This window comes from Charadrius vociferus, unplaced genomic scaffold (genome assembly GCF_000708025.1).
Source record: "Charadrius vociferus isolate BGI_N301 unplaced genomic scaffold, ASM70802v2 scaffold750, whole genome shotgun sequence".
NCBI classification, from domain to species: Eukaryota; Metazoa; Chordata; class Aves; order Charadriiformes; family Charadriidae; genus Charadrius; species Charadrius vociferus.
In genome coordinates this window covers 4,512-14,197 of record NW_009646309.1, presented here as the reverse complement: position 1 = coordinate 14,197, position 9,686 = coordinate 4,512, and the positions used below count along the sequence as shown (strand labels likewise).

The following is a 9,686-nucleotide window of genomic DNA, read 5'->3' as shown; positions in this document are numbered from 1 at the left end:
GGAGTACGAGTCGGCAGCGACCAGGCTGAAGGGGATCGTGCCGCTCGTGAAGGTGAGGATTTGCTGCAGCAGCTCATCCCGGGGGCGGTACTGTCCCGGGGGCGGCTTACGGATAGACTTTGGTCAAATAAAAGCTTTGCTGTTGCAGTCCGCTCACAACGCCTGCCGGTGTGCGCATCGGGCCTTTTCGAGGCTCTTAGAGCTCTGACGGGCTTCGTCTCTGTGAAGATTTAGACGCCAGGGAACGATCTGGAAGCTGAACCCTGCGAGGGCTGCTGCCACTCAGATGGTGTGCAGAGCGTAAAATGGGTGTGTACGAGTGCGTAAAAGAGGGCTCGCCCGAACGGGGAGGAAGAAGCCTTCTTTGAGCTGTGTAATCTAGCCTGAGAACTAGCGTAGTACTGTACTTCACGATATCGTCCCTTGACTTAGAAAGTAAGGGTTGCTGTCCAAGAGCTTTCTTTTCTGCCGGAAAACTTGTACAATTTTCTCAAATCAGGGTCTTCCTCTTCCTTTCTGGGAAGCGGCATGGACTCTTGACACCATGGCCTCCTTGTCAGTTGAGGTCAGCCTGTTTTCTTCGGGCATTGCAGGAACTTTAGGACTGATGAGGCACTGAGAACAGTTGATTCCTGTTAAGTCTGCAATTGATTACAAGGATCTACCTATTCTGGTATTTTTCTGTGTGTAGTCTGGCCAAACTTGCAACTACTTAATCTTTCCAGTATTTCCTCGAATGTTTTTCTGGGCCTATCATTACACCTGTGCTACCTCCTTCCCCAGTCTTTACTCTCCAGCTTTAGGTCTTGTAGATGCTTTGTGGATCCTTACACTTTCTGTGGAAGGAATCCAGCCTTGGTTAAAGACACCCTAGAGCTTTCTGACCCTCTAGACTTTATACGTGGTAATGTGGGCAATGGCAAAGCCGCTTTGTTTTGTGCATACAGGTGGCTAGGTCACTGAGTAGGAATGTTCCTCATCCTTTAGGTTGACTGCACAGCAAACTCAAACACCTGTAATAAGTACGGAGTCAGTGGATATCCCACCTTAAAAATTTTTCGAGATGGAGAAGAGGCAGGAACCTACGATGGGCCCAGGACAGCAGGTAAGAGCTCATCGGTAAGCATCTGGCTTGCCAAAATGGTGCTGGAAGGCAGACCCACGTATAATAGACTTGTGTGAGGGATGTTACACAAGTTGAGGGATACAAACAAGGTTGCCACCTACACACACAATCTCCCCTTGCCCTTTCCAGAACTCTTTGTGCTGGCAGAGCCCTGGATGTTTAGTATCCCTTAATGCTCTCTTTTAAAGGTGAAGGTTTCCACATTATTTTTAACTCCCAGTACCCTTGATGTGTGGTATCTGGAAAATGCTAGAAAGTTCCTTTGTGAAGTTGGTGATAGTGCTCCTTCAATTTGCATCATTTGTATTGTATGGGAGAGGTGTATGGATTCTGCAGAAACAACTGTTTTAGGAAGTTTGAAAAATGTCTTGTAGAACTTTGTATTGATCCCTTTAATCATTTAACTTACCTCTTTTAAGATGGAATTGTCAGTCATCTCAAGAAACAGGCGGGACCTGCTTCGGTGGCTCTCAATTCTGTGGCTGATTTTGAGAAATTCATCGGTGATAAAGATGCATCTGTAGTGGGTGAGTAGATTTGGTGCAGCACTGAAATGAGCGGACACTTGGCTCTGGGAGGTGTCTTGGGGAATATACCGTGAAAGGATAAGAAGCAGTATCATAAGCTGTAGTGAGAGAAGTCACAAGCTGGATGTGGGCAAAAAAATTTTTCGTGATGAGAATGATAAAGCACTGGAACGTGTGCCCGGAGTGATTTTGAAACTTTCAGGCTGGGAGACTTTCAAAACTCAGTTGGACAAAGCTCTGAGCAACCTGATCCGACTTTGAAGCTGGTCCTGCTTTGAGCAGGAGGTTGGACTCGGTGACCTCTGGGGATTCATTGCAACCTGTTTGGTTTTTTTCCTGTGATTCTTTGACTGTCTTTCAGACCTCCTGGCACCATAGTGTATCTTTTTTAAAGCTTGTTGCTCTTTTGGCTGTCTGACAACAGGTAGCTTTGAATTGCTAGAAAGTACCTTTGGGTGCTATCTCGTGACGCTGGTAGGCTGTCAGCATTGTATGATTTGACCACGGTTTACAAGTGGCAATAGCAGCTTTCCTTTGTGCAGGTCAGGTGCCATCTTACTACAAGTGTAACTGGATGAGTATTGATCATCACTCCCCAACTTATTTTTATTAAGTACCATTGGCAGTTGTTACCACTAGTAGTGTCAGCTGGTTACAAATGGATATCTTAGTGCTTAGGGGACAACTGCCTTTTGGCTGAGGGACTAAGCTGGGTAGACTGTGAGTAACTTTCTGCTGGGGGAAGGGAGGGAATACAGAAAGGTTCCAATAAAAATGGGGGAGAAGCTGTTAAAGATGAAGGCCTGAACATGGATTGGAGGACTTGATTCGGAAGTGATCTTTCAGTGCATTGTAGAGATAAATGATGAGTGCTTGCACAGCGACTGCTGCTGAGTTGGTTTGGGGTCACCATCTGTCTTTCTGCTGCAGGCTTCTTCGGAGATGCATCTGGTGATGCTTATTCAGAATTCATGAAAGCAGCCAACAACCTAAGAGATAACTACCGTTTTGCACACACCAGTGAGGACCAATTGGTGCAGAAGTATGAGGAAGATGGAGAGTAAGTTGTCTAACACTAGGATTTCTTGTTTCCAAGACATCTGGAACAATTTAGTGGATTCCAGTTGTTAACTGGATTCACTTTCTGAACACAGCTTAAGGTCTTGTTTCTTCCCCTGCTGCTGGTGGCATATCTTTTTTTATCTCTTCAGATCTGAGATAAAAGGTAAAAATAGTTGCAGGCTCTGGAGAGTTAGTGTCTGCCTCCAGGTGGGAAGTATCTCAAGAGAGGCGTTGTGCTTCCCCATTGCTGGTTATGGTGTTTGGGTTTTTTTTTTTTTTTGTTTCTTATTGTGGCCTGTCTGAATAGCGGAGAAGCATCTGACAGGTAGATCCAATGCAGCAGTGCCACCAAGAAACTAGACAGTCTTGTTGAAGCTATGGACAGTGAATGTGGGTAGTCACTGCCTCATCTAGCTGCCATCCTTGGAAACCCAGGGATACTTAAAACTAATTCACGATATCTACTTCCCCTCAGGGGTATAGTCTTATTCCGTCCTCCACGCCTGACGAACAAGTTTGAGGACAGCTCCATCAAGTACACAGAAGACAAAATCACCAGTGGAAAGATCAAGAAATTCATCCAGGAGAACATGTGAGTGATTCCTCACCAGAGAATGTGGTAGGCTTGCCCTGGTTGGATTTGGCCTTGTCAGAACTTGTCTTCTCTAACTGACATTGCTGCCATTTCCTGCTTAGTGTCCAAAAGAGCTGTCTTGCTCACACCATCTCCTTTGGGAACCATCTTCCTTCTGGAAAGCCTGGCATGGCTGTTGGCATTTACTGTCCATATTCTAATAACCACACTTCTATTTAAAAACTGTGAATTTCCTGAGAAGTAGGCCAGCTTTGGCCTTATTTGGGTCAGATATAGCCACTGACGTTGTGGCTGGAGGTGGAGATTTGACTTAGAATAACGTGGTACATGAATGGGCAAAGTGTTTCACACTGAGGTCTTACTGATGACTGGCATTTAACGCTCTTGGGCGGGAAATGAGAGTGTGTGGCATCGAGCCCATTCCTGGGAGGTGATGGGTTGCGGGCAGTGAAACCGAAGCTGCTAACATCTGTCTCATTGATAGCTTTGGCATCTGTCCACACATGACTGAAGACAACAAAGACCTGATCCAGGGCAAGGACTTGTTGGTGGCGTACTATGATGTGGACTATGAGAAGAACGCAAAGGGCTCCAACTACTGGCGCAACAGGTATGCAGCGGTGGGGGGTTAATGCGCCTCTCACTTGTTCCCTGCATCGGTGCTGCTCTGTAGCTCAGTTGACAAAGTTTCTCCTATTATTTATATGTGAATTCTTCACTCCCAGAAAGCTTCCAGCTGAGTTTCTAATCGGAACTATTGAGGTGGCTGCTGCCTGCAGAGCCCAAAGCATGCAATATGTGTGTCCCTTGAAACTTCACCTGCTTGCTTCTGCATCCCTCGTCCTTGGACCTTAAGCACAAGCTTCCTTACTGGTGGTGTGTGGGATTCTGTCCTTTGTGTTCCCCAGTGCCTGAGACCCTGGTGCTCCTGCTGACAGGGGTGGAGAGTGAAAGCACACGACGTTTGCACAGGCCTCGTTCACAGCAGACACAGGCTTACTCCTCTGCTTCTGAACACCATTTCTGTAGGGCTTGCCTATGCAGAACATACCATGCCATGGAATTCCTTGTCCAGTTTGCACTTCAACGTGAAGGGTGTTATGTCACGTGGAAGAAAGTGTTCCAAGGAATAATGCTTTGTCTGTCTTGTGTTTTTTTCCTCCCCTCAGAGTTATGATGATTGCAAAGAAGTTCTTAGATGCTGGCCACAAACTGTCTTTTGCTGTTGCTAGTCGGAAGACCTTTGGCCATGAGCTTTCAGAGTTTGGTCTAGACAGCAGCGTGGGTGAGGCTCCAGTTGTTGCCATCCGAACTGCTAAAGGGGATAAATACGTCATGCAGGAAGAATTCTCGTAAGTTTTTGAACTTAGCAGTGTTGCCTCTCACTTGATGGACTTTGGTCTGGAGGTCTCTGACCAGATCATACTTCATTAGCTTGGAGGGAACAGGAGAGCTGGATTTTCCAGCTGGAAGAAATGATTGCTGGGTCAAAATGGCTCCTACTGGTGTGTTTTCCTGCCCTCTAGAGAGCTTGCAGCCCCTCCTGTTGTTCAAAGGTAGATAATTAAATTCAAGATATTTAAGTGTCTAGTTAGGAACTAAGATGCATTAAAGTGCAGGGGAAATAGTTGTACCTTTCTTCTTGAAAGAAAACTTGAGGATGCTGGAAGGCCTAAAACTTAGAATGGGATGTGCATCCAGCCTCCTGTCAAAACTCTTAAGGGCATTTTTGCACTTGTTCTGGGGTCTTCTAAGCCAGCCCCAGACTGGTGCTCTCGGAGATGCGGGTGGCATCTGGTCTGTGGGTGGAAGGAGCTTAAATCAGCCTTGAAAGTTTTCCCCTCTCATTCTGTATGTGTTATGGTGGCTGTAAAACGTCTTTTCACTTTCAGCCGTGATGGAAAAGCTCTGGAGAGATTCCTGCAAGATTACTTCGATGGAAACTTGAAAAAGTACCTGAAGTCGGAGCCTGTCCCTGAAAGCAATGATGGCCCTGTGAAGGTGAGTGCTGTATCAAGCATAGCAGCAGCTCCTACCAGCAGATGAAGAGACGCTGCTCAGCAGCAGCTTCTAGTCATATGCCAGCGTCCCGTGCTGCATTGTGGCATCTTGAGAAGCCTCTGCTGTGATAAATGGAAGAAGAGTTCACTCCCTTGTTGTATTACAGTTTTCTGAGCCAAGGGAGAAATTGCAGCTTGTGGTTTTGATTCCATTTTGTTCTCTCAGCGTAGTAACTGCTGCTTGAGCACAGTAGTGATGTGCTGTACAAGTCCAGGATCGTGCGAAGGCCTGCTGTCTTGGCTGCGGCTCCCTCATGGCATGGCTTTAATGCTGGTCATGACTGCACTATTTCTAAAGAGTTACATGTTCATCTCATCGCTGGGGGAGTGGCATAATTCCTTTCATTCCTCACAGTAGATTCTGCCCGGAATGAAAGCATTCCTTGGCCTGGCTTTATGATGAGGGCCTTACAAGCAGTGACTTCCCCTCCCTTATTTGTGTGCGCATGGGGATCCCCTCAGCCAGTCTTGTTAAACTGATTCCTCAGCCTGGAACTTTCTGGGATTAGAAAGACGTGATTTTGTCTTCTTCCTGTGAGGATACCAGGTGCCAACCTCACTTACAGGTAGTGCTGGTACCTGCACTGACAGGATTTTACCCGCAAGTTGAAGATGTTCTAGCTTGGTGAAGAGTTGTGCATTTGCTTATTTTGCTGCTTGGTGTGTAGGTGCAGTGTGAGACTTACTGCTTACTGTGGGAGGACCAGGCTTTCTTGGGCAGAGTGTATGGAGCATGTCATGTTAGAGCCTCACTCTTGACTTAACAACAAAAAAAAAAAAAACCCAACCCTAACTTGTATGTTCGAACATTATCAGGTGGTGGTTGCTGAGAACTTCGATGAAATTGTTAATGCAGAAGACAAAGATGTCCTGATAGAGTTTTATGCACCCTGGTGTGGACATTGCAAGAATCTGGAGCCCAAATACAAAGAATTGGGGGAGAAGGTAGGTCTGGGACTCTCTTGCAAACGCAAACCAGAATTTTGCAGCACTAAACAATCCTGCAGGTTGTGTCTGTTTAGCCTTTATGATAACGGAACGCAATTGTGCCTTCCTGAGGACTAGACTACGAGTTTTGACCTCTCCTGTGAATGCAGAAGTGCCTTCGCAGGATCTGGAGCACGGTGGCAGCCACACTAGTGGGTTTAGCCTGCTGCCTTTGGTGTGGCACTTAAATGTACCCTGATTCAGTGATTGGCCTCAGCTGGCAGTGTTCTTTTTTGGGGGCTTTTCCCTCTGGATGATCATAGTCTCCCATCTGCTGAACGATAACCTAGCCCTGCACGCTTCCACAAGTGGAGTAGATAAATCTGTTCTCCCAGACCCGACCAGTCTTTTACTATTTGGCCACCGGGCACCACTCCTTCCTGAGCACTGCACATCCTCACAGCTCACCTTCTAGGGCTGAAGGCAAGCAGTTGCTCTGGGGTAAGCATTCTCCAGAAATTATACCAGACCAATTCAGAGGGTACCACGGGGAGATGTGTGTTGCATGCAGCTGGATGAGGAGGGACTTTGTTCCCTGTGCCTCCATTGAGGCAGAAGTAAACTGCTCAGAAGAAATCTGTTCACATTTTAGCATACCGTGTGCATTGTCCTTTGGACATCACTATCTTAGATGGTGTTGATCCGTGAGTTCCTGATGTTAACTACTATGGATTGGTTACTAATAAGCTCTTTCTACCAACAGCTCAGTAAAGACCCCAATATTGTCATTGCCAAAATGGATGCTACAGCCAATGATGTGCCTTCTCCGTATGAAGTCAGAGGGTGAGTCGTAATGTTGTAACACCACCCTGTCAGTGGAAGGGTTCAGGCTGCTGCCTCAGACCAGCAACCACAAGCTGACAGAGTCTCACGGGGAGGAGGGGCTGGGGTGATAGGCATGCCATCGCTAGGCATTTGCTTAGTGTGAAGAAATCAAGAGTGAAAGCAAAGGACAGTCACCTGCCTTGCTTCTCTGGGATTCTGGTGGCCTGGCTGTGCCCGGAGGCCTTTTTTGCTGAACCCCTTCCTCTGGTTTTAAATCTGCCGTGACCCTGTTCTTGGCAGTATAAAAAGAATGCTGGGCTTGCTTTTCTGAAAACAATTTAGCTACATAGTTGAACTCGGCCAGCTCTGTGGATGCAGCCAGGCTTTTGGAGGCCACACCTGCTGGCTTAAGAGCTGCTGAAGTTACCGCGTTAAACCAGAGGAAGGCAGAGGTGGGTCCCTTCGGTGAGGGCTGGTCTGAAAGAAAACGGAGCACGTTAGGAGCTCGGGTGTCTCTCCTCTCTCCCCAGCTTCCCCACCATCTATTTTGCTCCAGCTGGCAAGAAGCAGAGTCCAAAGAAGTACGAGGTGAGTCTTTTGCTGCTCTTGCTGCTTGGTAAAGAAGTGAAGTAGCACCCAGGTGTTCAGATAATGCCGAGCCTCTCTGGAGCTGCGGGTGGCACTCTGTCCCATTAGTTGCCCGGGGAACGCACCCGGTGGTACCTGCTGGGAGTGTTCTGCTGGGCTGCAGACCCACTGGGGAGAGCTCTGCTCTGCTCTGCTCCCGGTCGCTTTGGTCTCCTGCCTGGCACCTGCACTCCCCCTCTAGGGGGAAGCCCACGGGGAGTCGGGGCACTGCCTTATTGTCCTGTGCTTTCTGCAGGGTGGCAGAGAAGTGAGTGACTTCATTAGCTACTTGAAGCGGGAGGCGACCAACACTCCCGTGCTGCAGGAGGAAGATAAAACCAAGAAATCCAAGAAGAAGGTGAAGGAGGATTTGTAAAGTACCCACTCGCCATCTTGTCAGGATGAGCTCTGTGTGAATTGGGGAAGCACTGGGCAGACTGGGGCCAGTTCTGGGTTGTGGAGAGCCAGTGACCATGTGGGCTGAGGGGACCCAGCTGCTGTATCTAGTTCTGTTTAATTTCCTGCCGTCTCTTAGCTGCACTGTTGTGGGGCTCCCCAGACTGGTTTGTTTTGTGGTTTGGGAGGGGGTGGGGGGTAGGGTTATTTTCTAATTTTTTTTGTACATTTGGAGAAGTGAAACAATAAAATGACCCCCTTAAGACCAAGTGTCGCTGTCCTGTGGAGACATGTCAAACTTGACACCAGGATCCTGCTCTTTGTAGGCAGCAGCTTCTTACTGTGAGTCGTTTCCTTCAGCGAGCCTTTAGAAGTCTGTTTCGAGATCCTAAGCCCAGCCTTTAGCCTGTTCTCCGACTTTGTCTAATGAGAGCCCTTCCAGAATGTAGCAGCAACTGTCCCAGTGTGCTCTCCTTCAGGTGCTGCATTTATACAGATTTTGGGCTTAGGGACAAATGTTTTTGCTGTGTGCACACTGCCACAGCAAGTTTAGAGGTATGTAGTACTTGATGTGACTGTTGGATCTGGACAAGTGCAGGCACACGGAGCTGTCTTGGCACAGGGCTTGCTCTGCAACATACAAATAGCAGCAATAAATCGGCTTTGAAGCTGGTGCAAAAGTAGTCAAGTGTAGGGGAGGAGTACTGCTGACTCCATACTCTACCCAAACGCAGTGGGGCCAGTGCTGGGGGTGTTCCTCAGGGCCAGTAGGCTTGTGTGTGGCTTGTGGGTGGTTAAGACAGTTAAGACCAGTTAATTGTAAGATTATTACTTCTCTTGGTAGAAAGCAGGCTGGTAGCTGTGGCTTTTGCTTCAGGAGGGAGAGGAATAGGATCCTGTGCTGCAGGTGGATGGTGTGGGCTGTGTCTGACCATCTCGGGGTACAGGCGGTCCTACCCTTGGCCCAGAATGTGCTGACAGGGAAGCTCAGGAGTGAGGCGGTGGGTGAGCAGAGGTGGGCTGTTGCCCTGGATCTCTGAGTTTCAGAGGCTGCACGTGAGTTGAAGTGAGGATCAGCAGCCTCCTGAGGCACTGCTGTGTTGCAGCAGTTACAGTTACCATGGCAAGAGCCAGTGCTTGCTTTCTCTGTGGATTCCTCCCCAACAACTCCAAAGGATGTGTACCAATTATTTATTGCTGCTGGAATTCTCTAGGTACAGTAGACCATATAACGCTTAGCGCATGGTTCTCTGTCTACAACAGCTATGCTGATCAGTTCTGAAACACAAGAATTTCTTCCCCAGCTATGTCAGTATCGTAACCATGTCTACCTTATGTACTCTGCTGTTTCCCAGAACAGACATAAATGCGGGGTGAGGGAGGTATATATATGACATTAAGTGGTCCTTGCACCTCAAGCTGGCAGGACCCCTGCAGCTGGCTGCAGACTTCAGACACCAGTGCAAGGAACGGGGGGACGCAACGGTCTCTGCTGCTGATCCTCTGTAAAACCCCACTGGAGCGCTGCTCCCCTGATGGGC

General features: G+C 48.1%; 1 protein-coding gene across 1 annotated transcript in view; it reads left to right on the top strand.

Annotated features, from left to right (window-relative positions):
• PDIA3 (protein disulfide isomerase family A, member 3) overlaps window positions 1-8,414 on the top strand; it is a 14,116-nt gene extending 5,702 nt beyond the window's left edge. Inside the window, exons 2-13 of the mRNA XM_009884317.1 lie at window positions 5-52; window positions 988-1,105; window positions 1,546-1,653; window positions 2,584-2,713; window positions 3,191-3,307; window positions 3,795-3,920; window positions 4,480-4,662; window positions 5,203-5,311; window positions 6,187-6,315; window positions 7,061-7,140; window positions 7,653-7,710; window positions 8,006-8,414. Coding sequence (XP_009882619.1) covers window positions 5-52; window positions 988-1,105; window positions 1,546-1,653; window positions 2,584-2,713; window positions 3,191-3,307; window positions 3,795-3,920; window positions 4,480-4,662; window positions 5,203-5,311; window positions 6,187-6,315; window positions 7,061-7,140; window positions 7,653-7,710; window positions 8,006-8,125 — 1,326 coding nt within the window. The 3' untranslated portion in view covers window positions 8,126-8,414. The remainder of the gene's footprint in view (window positions 1-4; window positions 53-987; window positions 1,106-1,545; window positions 1,654-2,583; window positions 2,714-3,190; window positions 3,308-3,794; window positions 3,921-4,479; window positions 4,663-5,202; window positions 5,312-6,186; window positions 6,316-7,060; window positions 7,141-7,652; window positions 7,711-8,005) is intronic.
• Window positions 8,415-9,686: the final 1,272 nt, after the last annotated feature.